We start from the raw sequence: 17648 nt of genomic DNA, 5'->3' as shown, positions 1-17648 counted from the left end.
GCTGATGTGCAATTCGACCAGCTGCCTACCCAAGGGCTGTCCGCAGCAACATTTTGGTTAATGCAACGCCAGGCTTGCAAATCAGGACTTAGAGGCAAGAATTAGCTGCCTTCACTCACTTTTATGAAAGCAGTTGACTTCGCAGAGGGCAAATGCAGGCTACACTTTCTTGTGAGCAGATCAAATCCTCTCCCTTGCAGTCCCTGGAAGAATCTGAGCTCCATCAGCATCCCTTCTGTGAATTTCTACCGCTTTGCAGTTTCTTTATAGTTCATTCTGCCTTGATCTGAAAAAAATAAAGTCCCTTATTTATTTTTTTTTCCAAATGACTGAATTAATTTCTCTGTTTTCCTGTAAGCATTGTTTAGAGAAGGCATTCCCTCCCTAGGAGGGAATAATCTGGTATAATTTACGTCCTGCATCAGCCCCAGCTGAGTTTTTTGCAGAGGGTGGTATATGGAACAACCACAGTGCCGAGTAAGGAAAAGGAGGTAGGTGTTCTACAAGAAACATGTAGTGCCAAGATTCTTTTAATCAGGGTTCTCCACTGGCTGGCTGTCTTGTGATTTTTTTAAATACATTGTCAGTAAATTAGCAGGTCAGACAGGTTCTGCCTGAAAAGAATATACAGACCAAGAATTCTTTTATTTTTAATTACTAGAGTGGATGAAAGCAAGGTGTGGTCTTTGGCCCGGTGTAGAGAGTCAGGAACTGACTAGCTTCTGTGCCTCCAGGTAAATCTCATCTTCCTGCCTTGATTTCTCCAGCTGTGATATAGGCGTGATACTTGCCTCAGGAGGAAACTGGATATATTCATGTTTGTTAGGTTCCTTGGAGATAGAAATTGTTATGCGCATAATATTTCTAATATGTTGTATGTATTAGATGTTAGAAAATTAAGTCTCTTTAATAAATGTGTTTTAATAAAAACATTGATCACGTGGCTTCAGTTTGGTTTAGTTGCATTCTTTTTGTGGAAAGTAACTGGAAAATTTCTCTCAAGATGTCTATTGTAAATATCTCCAAAATGATAATTCTTCAATTTTGTGTTATGAGTTTCCTGAATATCTGACTTCAGAGAAAGCTTATGATAGCAAACTCGCCCTGAGACAGAAGAGAGTATTGAAAGGATTAAGTGTATTTGATGAATGAGACCTGTAATAAAAAAAAAAAAAAAAAAAAACTTTTAAGAGTATTTATCCATCTATGTTGTTTTTAAAGTTTTGTGCTCTGCCAAACCCAAACATTTTAGCATTTCAGGATCGGCCTTCAAAATTATTCAATTAATAAGTCTTCACTGCTTTCTAGTTTTGAGCTTTTGGACTCACTTTGAGCTATAATTTAGCAGATTCTTTGTTTACCCTTTAGAATTAAAAGCTTAAAAGGTAAAATAAATTAAGTGTAATTTCTTCAGATGCCCTTGGGAGAAATGGAGCTTTAAGAAAAACATAAGTCTTGCAAAACTTTGCAACATTATGGAGTTGCAACATAAAGAACATGGGGGAAAAGGGGGCAAGGTCACTGCTGGGTTCTAGTTTGTCAGAACTGGAGTCTTCTTATTTCATTTTTTTACGCAGTCTGTGATCGTAGTTGGAAATGTGAAACATGAATACTGTTCCAGGCACATCAGGATTTTGTTCTCTTTGACCCCAGTGCTGTCATCTCTCTGCTATATTTAATTTTTCTGAAGACATATATGAAATACTTGGAAATGCTTTCTGTTCTGGGCCCTATCCTTCTTCAACTCCAGTGCCGTGGGTTTAAATTGTTAGTTATTCATCCACATATCTTGTGATTTGCATTTCATGTGACTGCAAGTGTGGACAAGAGTGTGTGATATCACCACAGAGGAGAACGGTTTAACTGCTTTCCCCAGCTGTAGAGAAGCTCTCTCGCCCTGCCCTAGAGGCTGTTTGGTAAGTGCATGCTGTCAATGAGTTTTGGCAGAGCAACATACAAGCCAATGAAAACGTGTCGGGAGTTGAAGCTTGGGCTGGTTATGCAGCTGAGCAGAGGAAAGCTGAAACGCAGTTTGTCTTTGTGTACTGATCTCTTTATTTATTTATTTGGATTACTTTTTTTTTTTTCCTAGACACAATTTCACCATTTAGATGTTTAAATCCGCAACCAAAATGACTAGTACAGGAAAGACTTGGGTAAAACGCTGGGAAATGGTGACTGTATTTACTGGTTTTGTTGCATTTCTCTCTTAATTGCAAATAGTTGTCATTGTACTTTGTAGGCTGTAACGTGTGCATAGGCATCACAGTGTTTTATTACCTGGTGTGACAAATACTTTCTGACTTACAAGAGATGCAGTGAATTGTTTCACTAATCCTCTTCCTCTATAGCCTGTAGGATTAATTTTGGTGGCAGTATTTACTCTGCTTTCTTTGATAAAGGATCTAACCGTCATTTAATGGAGGATTTGATTTATGGATATTTAAATCAAAAAATGGAAAAGAGTAATAAGTTGACTTTTTTTTTTTAAGTATATAATACAGTATGTAATAACAGTAATGTAATCTACTATTTTTTATATCAGTGAGTGGCATTGTCCAAAGCATAATTTTTAATACTCTTGAGAACATGAAGTGATTTAGTAATCTACATAATGTGATAAATAAAATGAAATAATTAAGAAAAAAAAAAAAAAGGAAAGAAAATAGGTCTACTCTCTCTAGCTAAGCTGAATATTGCTTATATTTTTATTTTTTTTTAATTGTAATACAGTCAATAGCATGCATGGGAAAATGTATTTCCCTTCAGTTCTGTTTTAATGATTTAATGTTTGTTGGGTTTATTTTATTTTATTTTTTTTTAGAAATTACTACGTGTGTGTATACATAGCTGGAATAGGTAGCACTGATTGTTTTCATGCTTTTTTTCTAGTGACAAGAGGCTTCTTAAAATCCCATTCTTGATTAATATTCTAATTAATATTAAATTGTATTTTAACAGCCTTGGATGTGATTTTTCATAATAAAGGTCTAAATAGGGTGGTGTTTTTTCACCTTACCTTTTATGTGTGATTGTTTAAAAAAACAAAGCAAAAAAAAACACACATGCAAAATGACCAATTTGGTTTTTGGTAACTTTTTAGAATGAGTTACCAATTTTCAAAAGCAAAGCTCAGAAAGGAAATAATGCACTATTTTCTGTGTGTTTAGGAGAACGTTCATTCTGGTGAGCTTCTGTTCTGGAGGAGGTGTTGAAGTCTGACCTTCGTGTCACACACATACTTCCTACTACCATGTAAAAATCTGTTTAAGGTAACAAGAAACTTGAAGTTGGTTGCCCCTAAAAATGTGAATGTTTCTGCCTACGATGGATGTTGTACTTCTTACAGTGAGTGGGGCTGCTGATGTGCAAGGCAGAGTGAGAACTGGCAGCATTTGTCCAGTCGCAGGTCTGGCGGTGCCCAAGAGGGAGCTGCTGCTTGGGATGATGCCTCCCATGCTGAAGGCTCAGGGGCGAGCAGGCTGAGGTGAGGTGTCTGAGGAGGAAGGCGTGGTTTGGAAAGCAAGAATGGATTTTGGCAGGAGAATATGGGAATTGGGACTGGTTGGGCAAGAGTTTGGAACAAGTAGGTACTAGTAAAAGGGTATTGGGAATGAACATGGGAGTCTGAGACTCAGATAATAGGACTAGCTGCAGGAGGGCACTGAGACGGGTATAGGAGGTCAGGTATGAGAAAGAGGGCAATATGAGCAGTTGGAAAAGGGACAATAAAAAAGAGGCTGGTAAGCATTTTGCCTTTTTGGCAGATAGAAGTATTTCAGCCTCCCTGTTAGTTCTTCTGGTGGCTAGTATTGTGGAGTAGCTGCAGGGTTGTTCTTTTGTTTTTCACTTGCCCTGTGAGGAAAATAATATATACCCGAATACTGTGTTGGAAAGACATTTTGAAGTTAGTGCTTAATGTCAGCTTCTGTGTTAAAATTGTATGTTATAGAGCATTCCTCATCACAAGGTATTTTTTACATAAGGCCTTAGTCTCATTTAGTGAGAGGCACAGTGCTTACTGAGAGTACTATCTAATTTATTTTTTTTTCCTCATTGCTTCGTGTGGAGCCAAAACTTCATTTTCTGCCCTCTATTCAAACAAGGCTCAACAGGCAGGATTATTCAATTCCTTGTAGGATTTTGTATGACACTTACCACTGTACTGTCACAAAGCTTCATAAACCTTTAATTAATCTTTACAACACCTCTTTGATATGATTCAATTCAATCATTATTCAGGACCAGAGCCAGTAAATCTTTCTTTACACAAAATGAGGTGAGGTCCTGTGGGAATATAGTAGCCTGTGAGGTAATCAAATATGATTATACAATAAAACTGTAAGGATGGCAAACCAGGATTACCCCCCCAAAATCATTTTTCTGTCATTTTTTAACTTGAGAGTGTTAGATTTTTCAATCATAGTAATACTCTTTAAACATTTCTCCACAGTAAAAAATACATATAACAGTATTTATCCTGAAAACAGCTTCTTAAGACATACAGAGGGAAGGACAGAACACCTTTAGGTCAGGATTTTCAGCTTTTTTTATTTGTGTTTTATAACCTGTATACCAGTTCTACCTTTAAAAACAAACACGAAGAAAACCTGCACAGCTAAGACTACCAGCAAAACCAGACTTAGCTCAGGTATGTGCACATGCATTTCAGGGCCGTGTACTTCGTAGAGCAGTTTAGTCAGGGTGGCTTGCGTCTGTTGGAGTCTGGCTTCTAGACTGATTACCAAGGCTGACATAAACTCAGTTATGCTGAATATTAAGGTTGTAAATTGAGAGCTTTTAATTTGGGGGATATAAAGCATGCTTTCATGCATAGTCTAAACGCTTTTCTTAGTACACGTTATGTCTATTTATCTCTTCATTTGTCATTGTTTCAACAAATTGGTAATTCAGACCAATGATACGACTCCTTATTTAGTTGTTCTTCCCCAGCCAGAGCAATTGCTTTCATGTGACAGTTAAATTTCTCTAACTTCTGGAAGCAGCAAGCCCAGAATTTTTGGCAATAATATGACTTATGTAATTAAGTTTTTGCCCTACCATTTTGCTCCAAAAAAATGTATTTGTGAATAATTGAAAGTGTAGTCTATGCTGAAAGTGCAGTAACTTCACTTAAATGGGGTTCCCTATCTTGTCTCAAAAGAATCACTTAAAGAAATCACTTATAGACTCCTGTTCTCCTTCTACATGTACTAATCAGTTCTAATGATTTTCTTCCTTGTTATTTAAGGATAAGTAAATGATATTCTTAAGTTAGTTGGAGAATTATATTATTGGCAACCTCCAAATAAGTTGATAAAAAGAATACTCAGGTTCAGCTTGGATTTTAGGAAAAGGCTCTTCACCGAGAGGGTGGTCAGGCACTGGGACAGGCTCCCCACGGTAATCGTCATTGCACTGAGCCTGCCAGAGTTCAAGAAATGTTTGGAGAATGCTTCGAGACATATGGCTTAATTTTTAGCCATTTTTCCAGCTCCTGTGTGGAGCCAGGAGCTGGAGTTGATGATCCTTGTGGGTCCCTTACAAAATGGGATATTCTATGATTTTATGTGTTTCCTTTTTCAAAGAATCATTGGTAGGCAAATAGTACTTTGTATAGTAAATTAATTTGCATATTGTATCCCTATGTATGCTTGCTACATTGAGTGGTGTCATACTAACAGGGTATTTCTGCTGAAATATGGTTAGCAATAGTTTAGCCTTGTCGTAAAGCTTAGTAATTTTCTACTGCCTTATTTCACAATGGGGTCAGATTGTTTTTGTTTCTAACCATGTCCCCAAATGGAATTTGATACAGTAAGCGTGAGCCATAATTTTATGTTGTGGGTGGAAGGCTAAACTGAAGAGTTAAGTACAATGTTCTTTCTGTCCTGCCAAATCCTAGGTCTGTGAAAGGGCAGAGCGAAATAAATTCTGCAGTGGATATCTGGACAATTCCAGTTCTGCACTAGCATATGGTGATTACCTAGCTTTTAATTAATACATTCATATTCTTAGTTAAATTTTGCTAATAAGGTTTCAGTATGGCAGCATCAGTGGTATGACTTTCCTCATTTAGGGTTGGAGTGATATAATTTGAAAAAAAATGAATTTGTTTTGTTTGCTACAGAGATAAATCTTCTGCCAAGTGCTAACTGTAATTGTTTCCTTGGTATTTTTTAAAGTTTCTTTTTTTCCTTAAGTTTCTGAATGGAGACCTGAGATAAGTGCCTGTTCTATTAGTATAAATATGGTTGCACTAAGATAATATTTTCATTCACGATGTATACTGTTGTCTTTGTGCAATCTATTCATTGCTTTATGGAAAATAAGGAGGCCACTGGTACTTGTCCTAATCAACATAAACTTCAAGAATGCAATATTTATATATAATCTTCTGATTTATAGGCCATGTGTGAAAAATGTGGGGTTAAATTAGTGATAGGCTAGCTTTTGCCTATACAGTTATTTAATTTCAAGGTACACTAATGACCTTTGCACATGCAAACTGCATTGCGATGTTAATAAATTTAATATTCTGCATCTCTGAAAGAAAAGGCTTGTTTCAGAAATGCATCATCTTTTATATGAGTAATATGCATAAAAAGGAAAGAGAACGATAACATTCAGGTATTACAAACTTCTCTGCCAGGGGAGATTCAGTATATACAATGAATGCTTTGTACTAAGTCTGTCTAAAGTGTAGTCAACCCAGACTGATGACCTGTATTATGTCAATCTAGATATATTTAGGCAGCATTTTAAAAGCAACTCAGATTCATGCAACGTCTCATTATATTTTTGTGGATGTCAGTCTCCATTAGGCTAGTGGTTTTGACTCTCACATTCACAAGTTGAGCTTTTAACAAAAGTGAAGTAAGTTTGCTCTCTGAGTAACACTGTGCATGCTGAAGTGATATATTGTATTTTTATGTGCTGTTGAACTGGAGCTGCCTTATTATTTTTCTCTTTTTTTTTTTTTTTTTAATCTGGCCCTCAAGGTACATGTCAACACAAATTTTTGATAAGCACGGTTTGTGCCTGTGTTTTTTAAATCCCTGAGAAGGTACACTGGGCTTATTTCTGTAGGATAAGCTGTATAAAGACAGGGTTTTGTTGACCATAGCAGATAACAGGAGTGACCTACACATCAGCAGCCTAATGGGTGAGAGCTGAGTGAATCGAATAGCAGCAGTAATAATAGGAAGTAATTTTGGATTCCTGATACCAAAACCAAAAGTGTATGTTGTGATACTCAGTCTATTGAGCGAGAAATGTGTGAGAGCTGGATTGGCTTAGTGACAGTAAGTCTCTGCTACCCTCGGCTCACCTTCTACAGCTGTTGGTTTTTTTTCTTGCATGGGAGTTGGGATCTATCTCAAGGGGAATTTTCTTCATAGTGGAGTCTATCAGAAGAATATGCTGGGACTGTTAGGACCTCATACTCTAGCCACCAGTCCTGTTACAAAAGTATGTTGTTTTTACCCTCTGAGAGTAAAACCCTCGAAGCAGTATGTATGTAGATTCCATTATACCAGAATGACTCTGCCTTTTTCTCACACTTCAGTACTTTGTTGTATTACCAGGTTAACAGAAGTAACTGCTGTGTATACTGAGTCTCTGTTCCTATAGCTGTGGCTCGGAGAAAGGAAATGGAACATCGAGAGGGAAATGACCAAGTCAGAGTAGGATAAGTTGGTATAAAGCTGGAAGTGAGATCTGCCATTTCGTTTCATTTTGGGGATGATACATCTTTTAGTACTGTGTGCTCAGGCCTGTTACTCCAGGGTTGGTGGCACCCAGAGCTAGAGAAGCGCAGCAGCCATTGCTGCTATAGAGGTGAGAACTCAGAGTGAACTTCAGGGTCTGATATAGAGTATTACACTTGGGTTCAGAAGGGCTGCAAAAATGTGGTGTGAGAGGACAGAAAGCTCTGGGATGATTGGTAAGCAGAAGTTGAAGAGACAAGTTGCTGCTTAGTGCAGGGAGAAAGTGTGGGGGAATTCAGGGCAGTTGGAGAATGCGTCCTGAAAGGGTGTTTGGGATAGTTGGAAAGAAAGAGAGAGAAGCTTTGAGACAAGTGAGAAGGGATGTTAAGATGGGAAACACTTTAAAAAGCTGAGGAAATTTTGTGGATGTCTGGGAATATTTTTCTTGTTTGGGAAGTACTGAATATCAGGAAGTGAAGGGGTTCCTGGATATGAGTTTTGTGCAAAGAGTATGAAGTAGTGTCACTGAAACAAACCTATGGTGTAGTGAAAAGGGAAAGAGGGTTTTTACAGTTTAAAAGCACTTTTTTTTTTGAAGGGAACTGGAATTAGCATAAAGTATTAGTTTCAGCTTTGCATCTATCAGTGACACCTCGGTGTGCTGACAGGCAAACACTGACCAGGTCCCGCACAAGGTTACCTGACATGTGCCCATATTTGCTGTTACAAATTTGGTAGTTTTTATCCTTTATTCCCTACCTCTGTTTTCCCTCCTCCATAGTCAGGGCTAGCTTGCTTCTTCCTGCTAACGCTCCAGAAGGGACAACAGTTGAGTTGTGGCTTTTCCCAGAGTGGTGACATAACTGTGGTCAGTCTTCTCTCCCTGCCACTGTTTTCACAGGAAGGACAGGAGCACGGTTATCTTTGAGGGCTATAGCTCTCTTTGAAGTATCATTGACACTTGCCCACCATTCCCAAATTTGGGGTAAGGAGAGTGGCAGGACATATGGCTGTACAATGCATGTTTTCCTTGACAACTGGATTGAAGCCAAGCAAGTGACAAAACCAAGTCAAAGCTTTGTGCTCTGATAGTCTTCACTCTCAAATTACAGCAGCATTTGTCTGTAGTCCCACAGACTGTTGAGTAAAATTTTTGCCGTGGGCAGGATTCATCAAAGGGAAATTTGGACTTCTTTGTGGTAAATCAAATGCTAACGTTTGGTTTTAAAATGCAATTTTTAGCATTGCAGTTTGGAAGCCTCCTGTTGTTACTTTCCCTGCTGTACTATAGGCTCTCCTATTAAGCTGGTGAGTGGTAGTTGTGACCCCTGTGTGATGGGGCTGGTGTCAGCTGTGCAGAGAAGAGACACAATATGAGATGCATACAAATTCCCAATACTTTGCTGTTTTGTCAGAAATCTGAAAATTAATAACAAATAATAAAGACAAGTATCTTTTGTTTAAAATGTGAAAAACTTTATTTAAAACCTCTTGTTGCCATTTTTTTAGAGGTGAGGGGGAAAGCAAAAGCCAAGTAAGAAAAGCTAGCTGTTTCTCCACTGGAAAATAGAGAGTTTTCAGCAATATCTACATCTGATTTTGAGACTGAAATTGGACTTTCTGGAAGGGAAAATGTCTCATCTTGTGTACCTGGAGGACCGGAAATGATAATTTTGATCCACTGGAAAAAACTTTTTCAGCTTCCTCATAAATGCCACATCATTCATTGTCAGTGCTTGAAAAGGTTCTGACACTATGAACCTTTGAAACTTATAAAAATATTTTGGAACAAGGAGGGCTGACTATTTCTGAAAGGTCTTCTCATAAAAAAGGGTTGTTGGGAGTGTTATTTTGTTACTTCTGAGTCCTGCGAAGTTGTACTTTTGGGCAACATGGGCATTCTCCCTAGTAGCTAGAGGAATGAAGATTTTTTTTTGACGTTCTACATGTACGATACATAATACTATACACATGCATATGGATGTGTGTGTTGTACACAAACATATTAAAATGTATTCTTCCTTGTATTACTACTTATATTATTTAAAGTGCAGCACTGATAGCTAGTATGTGGTGCTTCTTATTTCTTGGTTTCTTTTGCTTGATGCAGAGGACAACAGATCACCAGCATCTCGAGAAAAGGCACTGTTCCCTGGGTGGCTGGTTTGTTTTTGAGAACACTACATTTTGGGATAAATGAGTGTATTTTTTTTATTATTATTATTAATTTTGGACTGTTTGCTTGTTTGTTTGTTTGGAGGGTAGATGGTAGAATGATTTATTAAGACCAAATACTTTTTTAATTGTAGAGAACAAGACCCTCAACTGGAACAGAATAGTCTTAAAATTTGAATGAAATGTCTTTTTCAGTTAATGAAGTAATACCTTGCAAGTTATATAGTTGGATCCTGTAATAAATGCTTATTAACATTTTCATCCAAATGTCAAGGCTAAGTAATTCTTTTGATGTTCAAAAGACAAAATTAATTTCTTCTGTGACAAAAGTTATAGCTGATCGTGCTACGTGGTCATCTGTAAGATAGCATTGGAATTCATTTTTAAATCTAATTTATAAGATTGTTACCTGTGCTGCCTATAATATATTCATTCAGTCTTTGTGCAAACAAGGTCAACTCCACACACTTAAGTAGATTTACATACGTTGACATGTAAGTCGAGTTAGGCCCTGTGAGTATATCTGATGTCTCGCCAAGCTAGCAATAAAGGGGAAATCTTTTCAAAGACTTTAGCAATCATAGAGCCCTTTGCTTTATTCTAAACCCTGTAATTAGTGGTTTCTGGAAACTGGATTTGCTTCTTCCCAAAGATGAGGGATACGCACAGTAATTTTGAAATCTAGCCTCTAAACGTGGTCTGGCTCCTAACATTTCTAAGTAAAAAGTGTTTCAGATGCATGAGCTGTTCACATCAAGCTGACTAGCTGTTTTCTTTAATGCACTCTTTTCAGGTTTTCTTCTTGTTTGTTTATTTATTTATTTTTTCTCCTTATGACTTTATATTTTAGCTTTTAGAACATGGTGAACTTAACACTTCACTGTGTGCATCTGGAGACCATGATGGTGTATGAGATTCTTGTAGCTCAAGATAAATTATGTTTCTGATTATCATCAACCCTTCAGAAATTCAAAATAGTATGCAAATAACGAGAAAGAATATCAAGATTTTAATCAGCAAATAACAATTTTTCAACCCAGATAAACAAGATTTATCTGTTACAGATTGTAGCTGCATTTTTAAACTGTTTTTAACCTGGCTTAAGAGAATAAAAAGAGAAAAACACCAACGAGTTGTAAATTGTAAGGTATTAACGTGAAACGAATAATATTTTTTGGTAAAACTGATCTCCATTGCCTGCTGTTCTGTTTCAGCAAACAGTCAAAGAATTGAGTCAAGAAAAATCATGCGCTAATGAACGCTCTTCTCCTTTGTATTTCACCTTGTGGAACATGGAAGCGATCACCTGGCTCACTGCCTCCACTGCCCTGCAGTTTTCCACAGTTGTGGATCAGTTATTTAGTTTTAGAAAGATGTGCAGAATGTGTGTTTTGCATGTTCCTCCTACTCACTGTTCACTAAAATACGTTGTTGTCATCTGCCTATGTTTTCCCCCGTCTTCTGTCCTCTAACTTTTTCTTTACTTAGGTCAATGGTACGATAGTGGGGTGAGTTTAGTCTAGGGTAGGAGATGGCCATTTGTGGGAAACATTAAACATCATTTTCCTTATAATGTATCTCTGAATTTCCTGAGTGTTTCACACGTTAACTATATTTCCTTATCATATCTGAGTGTATTTAAAAGCAAATCATCTTGCTCAAATGAGAAGTTTTTATATTTTCTTTTTTTTGTTGTTTTTTCTGTGAAATGTATTCTAACTGATTTTTCTTTTTTTAAATAAAGTAGGTGGTAAGTACAGCAACTGTGCAGTTGAGTATCAGGAAAAGGACAAGCAGTATTTTTCCTTCAGGCACATCGCCACCTAGCAGCTGCTAGCTAAAATTTGCTCTTCTTTTGGTTGAAGTAGTAAAAGGTAAAACCTGTATCTGAAGTACTCCTCTGCCTCTTTCATTAAGGATATTGATGTATCAGCTAGATCATGGATCATAAACGCCTGCCGGACCTCAAGAGCTGTAACATATTTCTGTCTGTTCAGGAATGGGAGTTATATGGGGTAATACTCTAAGGTGTTTGACATTGGTGTATTACACCTCTATAAAGACTGTATTTTTTCTTAGTTGCAAAACTGATCACTGTTGAAATAGCTCCTCTGTGCTGATGATCATCAAGAATAAAATTTGAGTCACATCCAAGTGAGTGGATTGCAGATCTTTCTTCTAGTGTTGATTCTCAGCTAGTGCCATACATCTTCCCACTGAAAGATCGTGTGTGGTGTGGAGTGTGACCAAACTAGTAGAACTGCGCCAATTCCATTTTTGCAGACCCTTCAGTGCTACTGCCTAAGGCAGCAGGACTGAGATGACCCATCCTTGGAGGTGTTCAAGACCAGGTTGGAAGGGGCCTTGGCCAGCCTGATCTAGTAGGTGGCATCCCTGCCTATGGCAGGGGGCTGGAACTAGATGATCTTTGAGGTCCCTTCCAACCTGAGCCGTTCTATGATTCTGTGAGAGAAAAGTACTCACTCTGGGGGAGAGTATGAAAACATGATGTGAGGACAGAGGTAGGAGGACTGGACAGGCTTAAGGACATCAGAGAGAAGGTAGAAAAGAATGCTCCGTGGCAGCTTATTTGAAACAGTTTGCTCTGAAGCAGTGCACTATATGTTTAAGAGCTGTAAGAATCATGTAAATTCTTCCTGTCAAATCCAGTGTTACAGATTTAATATATCCAGGATTTTTTTTTCCGTTATTTCCTACAGAAATTCAGATAGACAACACACAAGTATAAGGATTTATTTTTTAAATTAAATTCCTATTATTGCTCAAATAAGCCAGGTTTTTTTTTATAGTGGAAGAGTTCCACCAGCATTTAGGAACTAGTAATTGATAAGTAACATACAACATTTGTAGTGTGCACTGTAACTCTTTGAAAAGACAAGTTCGTCAAGATTTTTTTAAATCTGAAAAATACTCTGTTCTGCTCATCAGCTCTTGGCTAGTTGCACTGGGTATATTGGCACCAGTGTTCTTACTGGGTCAGGTGTTTGCTTCCACAGTGCATCTCCTAACTGCCCTCCTTTCATTGTCACAGGGTGGTCTTGGTCATAAATCAGATTCTGTTCAGATGAGAAGAAGCTGAAGGAGGTTCACCAAGAGTGCTCCTGATGTGCTTCAGCTACTAAAGTGCATTGGTCCATCTGACTAGACATAAGCTAGTCAAGAGAAAGCATATGGACTGTAGATGTTGAGGCCACTGTACCATTTGCTTCACACAACTTTTGAAGACATACCACTCTATTATCTAAGAGGGACAGATTTGTTATTTTTTTTATCATGAGAATTGTAGAAAAGTAACACAAAAATCTTGTCAAACTCCAAGTTTGACTTCTTCCTTAATGTAGGCACTACCTGTCTAAGTATGCATATGGTCCCCTGGTTTTGACAATGGTGATTTACCTACTTCTTAGAACTGCTTTTTTGTTTTGTTTTGCTTTCCTTGTCTTAGAAGACTTCAATAAGACATTCTTCTGTGAAGACTGAATTTGCTTTTCCTATTAAAGTGAATCCAAAGATCACTAAGAAGTTGAACTACCTCATCTGCTATGTGTGCTAATTAGATTCAAATTTAATGGACATTGATGTGAAGTCCAGAGCGATTCAGAAAGATGTGGATTTTCAATTACCTCTAGGGGATGCTGTTGTGTCAAAAGTTCCAGTGTATTAAACATTTTATATATAGATTTGGGTATTTATCTGCCTTACAAAAGAAAAGTGTGTGTAATGCTATGGGAAGTACTCTAGCTAATATAAAACAGAGATAGTACAGCATATAACTGCAACCATCAATGTACAGAAGAACAGGTAAGAACTAACAAATGTCCTGGGGTGATGTTAACAGCTTGTTTTTCTATGTATGTTGCATAGAATCTGCTGATGTAGTGATTTTTTTCAGTTCAGTGGAAGGTATCTCAAACTGGTGAAGAGTTTGATGAACAGCAGTTTGGATGAAGCAGTTGGTAATTCTGTGCTTTCAAGAGCAGACTGAGTACTTTACAGAAAACCTATGACTATTTAAAAGTTAACGTCTTCTCGTTGTTGAGCGTTTGAAAGTTTTCTTTCAAAGAAAACTCATTTCGTATGAGTGGATTTGGGCTTTGGAATGCTTGAGATGTGTTGATAATTTTTATTAATATTGATAATTTTTCTTTTCTATTCTTTAACCAGTCATTCCTCTACTTTCGGTATTGATATTTTAATTTAGGTATCAGTAAAGCTTCCAGGTAACAGGTTGTTATTGTTAAACATGTAGCATCTAGGTTCATTCTGTAACATTTCATTGTGTGTACTGAAGTCATTCATATAATAAAATGATAACTATTGTGTAAAAACCAGCAGAGCTGTGACTACTGGTCTAATGAGGACAGCTTCTTAATTATTGTGTGGACAACAATACTGAAGACTGAGTGATTTGTAGACAATACCCAATACTTCTTTTCCAAACAATTTGAAGAAAAATGTATCTTTGCATGTAGAGGGGAATTTATATTGGATGTGGAGCTATAATGTCCTTGTATAGCTAACACATTATTTGCACGCCCTGTTGTGTAGACCACTACTCTAAAGAAGTTTAGAATAGTACTTTTTTTCTTCCTCATCACCTGCACTTCTTGTAAAAAATTAAGTATTTTAAACTGGAAAAATTCAATGCTTGCCTCTTCTTATCCCTCCCAAGGATCCATAAAATGTGTTGTAGTAATGTAAATTCAGGGGTGCTCTGTTTATTAAAAACTTCACATGTTAAAAATATTTTCCCCGAAAGCATTGGCATATCTTACATAAAAAAAGCCTGCATTTCATGCTAAAGGAACTTGCCTCTTTTTGTTAAGTTCTAGGTATGGATTTTTAATCTCGGTTTGCACTACAAAAGCATCAAGAAAAGTGTTGCCTTTTATTAAGTGGTTGTTTTAATCTATAAAATTGATGTATAGCAGCTTTGAATTTTTCTTATGGACAACATGATCTGCTACTTAAAACTTCTGGTCCCCATGCTTGAAAATCATAATTTTCTTCTTGCTATTAAAAATCTCTTTCTAGAAGGTACTATTTTAGTATTTCTTCTCTTTCTAGAAAGTACTATTTTAGTCTGGAGATGAGTGATTGCAACTTTAGCAGTAATGAATCCTGTGAGGCAAAACAAAACAAAACAAAAACAAACAAAAAACCCACACTTGTTATTAGATACTATCTGAGAAATATATTGTCATTTAACCATTAAGTCTTCGTACTATATTAAAGTCTTAAAGATTAATAATGCTTCTGGTAAGGAGAGGGCCCTTTTTGCATGTAAATAATGAATAAAAGACTTCTAGGCCTTCATTTTCCTGGTAATGGTTCCTTTCAGGTAGTTTGTTTCGTGCTGTATTAAATTCATTGTTGTTCAGTGGATATTATCTTTGAAATGAAGCATATAAGTAATGCACATGACTACTACTTGGTTTTGAAGGGAGAATAAACTTTATTTGGGGTCTGGAGAATCTTCCTTGGAGGTAAATTTCTTACTCCTTTTTATTAGTAGTAACTTTATCTAAATTACCTAGTCTCATTGAAATATCCAGAACATTTTAAAGCAGCAGTTTTCAACGTGCTTTGACAAAATGTCATTCCACAAATGCTTCTGTAAAGTACTATCTTCCCCTTGTCTAACAAAGTGGAGAAATTCCTAAGGTGGAAATGAAAGTGTGTTATTGATTCTCAATGAATGCATGCTCCTTTGTGTACCAATGAAATTCTCTTTCCCAGCAAGGCAGGGAAGAATTATGGTCCAAGCCAAAGAGGAGAGAGAGGCCGCGGCAAGAGTAGGACTCCATTAGCTTTTTTGTTGTTGTTGTTCGTCTTAGGCCAAACTTCCTCAATATTCATTTATCTTTTTCTGTCAGATCAGACTTCAGGTGTTGATCAGCCACAGGAAGTGCAGGCTGATGCCCATTAGGTTAGCACATGCTTACAGATGTCCTGCCCTCTCCTGATGAGTCACACACATCTGTAGAAGCGGCTGGAGCCTTTATGATCGAGGTTTGAGCTGCAGAAGGGCAGACCACATCCTGGGATGACAGCAACTGCTGTAAAAATCTCCAATATTTGTGTCATGTAAAGTGGAGCTGTGGCAATCATCGAAAATCCAGAACAGAGAATTTTAACTGCTAATACTCCTTATAGTAACCACACGTAACGGTGTGACTGAATCATGGCAGGGTGTGTGTGCAGACAGGTACACGCGCTGGGTCTCGGTCCCGTAGCTGCAGTTGTCTGTCTGTATCGTAACAGGGCAGCTGTTCTCCTCTGCCCCTGGCAAATGGCGTTATTTTCACTGCAGCAATACCAGGCCCTGTCCGAGGCCGTGCTGGGAAACTGAGCAAAGGTTTAGGAGGAACAATGCCTTTTGCAGGGTTGATTTAACGCAGTTGTGTTGCTGAGCAGCCCGCCGGGCCCCTGCCCGCGCTGAGGCCTCTGCTCCCCGGGCTCCAGCCCCGCACGGCTCGCAGCAGCCGCAGCGCTGCTTCCTGTCAGGAGCCGCTCCGACATGGCCCCTTCTGTACAGGCCCCTTCTGTGCAGGCTCTCCACCTCCTCCTTCGCTTTCTTTCAAACACTTAGTGCATTTAGAGCCTGATCTTGTGCAGAAAATATCCCTGACATTTGAAGAGCTCCAGGGATTCACTGAGCATGCTCAGTCCTCCCCGCCTGATAGAGAGAGGAAGCTGGTTTACATACGAGTCATACCAAGCATAGCCTGCATGTCAGTGCAGTTAACTTGCAGCGGGCTGTGAGGAGAACTAGTGTGTCTTTGTCCTAGGAAATTTCCCTTGTTTCTGTTTTCTTTCTTCCCCCCTCCCCCCACCCCTCTTTTTTTTTTAATTTGGAAAAAGACTTGAAAAGTTTTCAGACAGTCTTCTTTGTACTGAAGGACACAATATACTTGTAGTTTGCAGAAGTTTGGAAGGGAGCGTGTGTGTTTTAATCCCTCCAACTTTCCTTTAATATACTTTGTTTTGATTAGCTGAAGGCTGGGCCTTGTGCTAGTGAAGTTTAGGGAGCCGGGAGCTTACTCGGCACCATTTGCCTGGCTTACTTCTCCCTGAACCTGGGCGAAAGCAAACAAGCTGGTCTTTTTTGCTAGCCCGATAAATGCTATTTATGAAGATGGACCTGTTGAACTACCAATACTTGGACAAGATGAACAACAATATTGGCATTCTGTGCTATGAAGGTAATGCTTTCGTTTCACAAAGCGTCTGTTGTCGGGTGTGTTTTCTGTTGTTTCTAAGCATGAAATGTGCCTCCCGAAAGGAGATCGGTGCTGTTGGTTGTAAGATGCCTTGCAGTCTGTGTTGTTGCTAAGGCTCTGTTTAAGGAAGGATTTTTTTTTCTATATAATTTTTCTGGTTTGTTTGTTTGTTTTACAAAGAATATTTCTAGTGTTCTTTCTTTCTTTTTTCTTTCTTTTTCTTAAAGCTAACATTAGATTAGTTTAAAGGACCGTGTTGCTTTTGTGACTGCCAGGTAGAGTTTTTGTTGGTAATTTCTGCTGCTGTGAAGGAAATAGTTTGTAACATGGGTGCAAGTATTAATTCATATTTCTCCTTGTGATCCAACCTCGCCGTCGGACACTGCCACTTTTAGACGTGAGAGACGCTTTTAGACAGTGCGCCTTGGACTCATTTCGTGTCGGTGCAGCAGCGAGGTGCCGAACAATGAGGAGCCTCAGTGCGCAGCCATGGGGCTTGCCGAGGCGCAGCGTACGGAGC

General features: G+C 38.2%; 1 protein-coding gene across 2 annotated transcripts in view; it reads left to right on the top strand.

Moving 5' to 3' along the window:
• Nucleotides 1-17648, top strand: part of VGLL4 (vestigial like family member 4) — a 90253-nt gene that overhangs the window by 26958 nt on the left and 45647 nt on the right. The window contains exon 1 of one of the 2 annotated variants that reach the window (XM_068695159.1): nucleotides 16596-17110. The exons of the other annotated variant lie outside the window; for it this stretch is intronic. Within the exon in view, the coding sequence (XP_068551260.1) occupies nucleotides 17029-17110 (82 nt within the window). The 5' untranslated portion in view covers nucleotides 16596-17028. Of the gene's footprint in view, nucleotides 1-16595; nucleotides 17111-17648 lie in introns of those variants that run through there. 2 annotated transcript variants of the gene reach the window in all.

This window comes from Anas acuta, chromosome 11 (assembly GCF_963932015.1).
Source record: "Anas acuta chromosome 11, bAnaAcu1.1, whole genome shotgun sequence".
Classification (NCBI taxonomy): Eukaryota; Metazoa; Chordata; class Aves; order Anseriformes; family Anatidae; genus Anas; species Anas acuta.
This window is presented reverse-complemented; position numbering and strand designations above follow the sequence as displayed.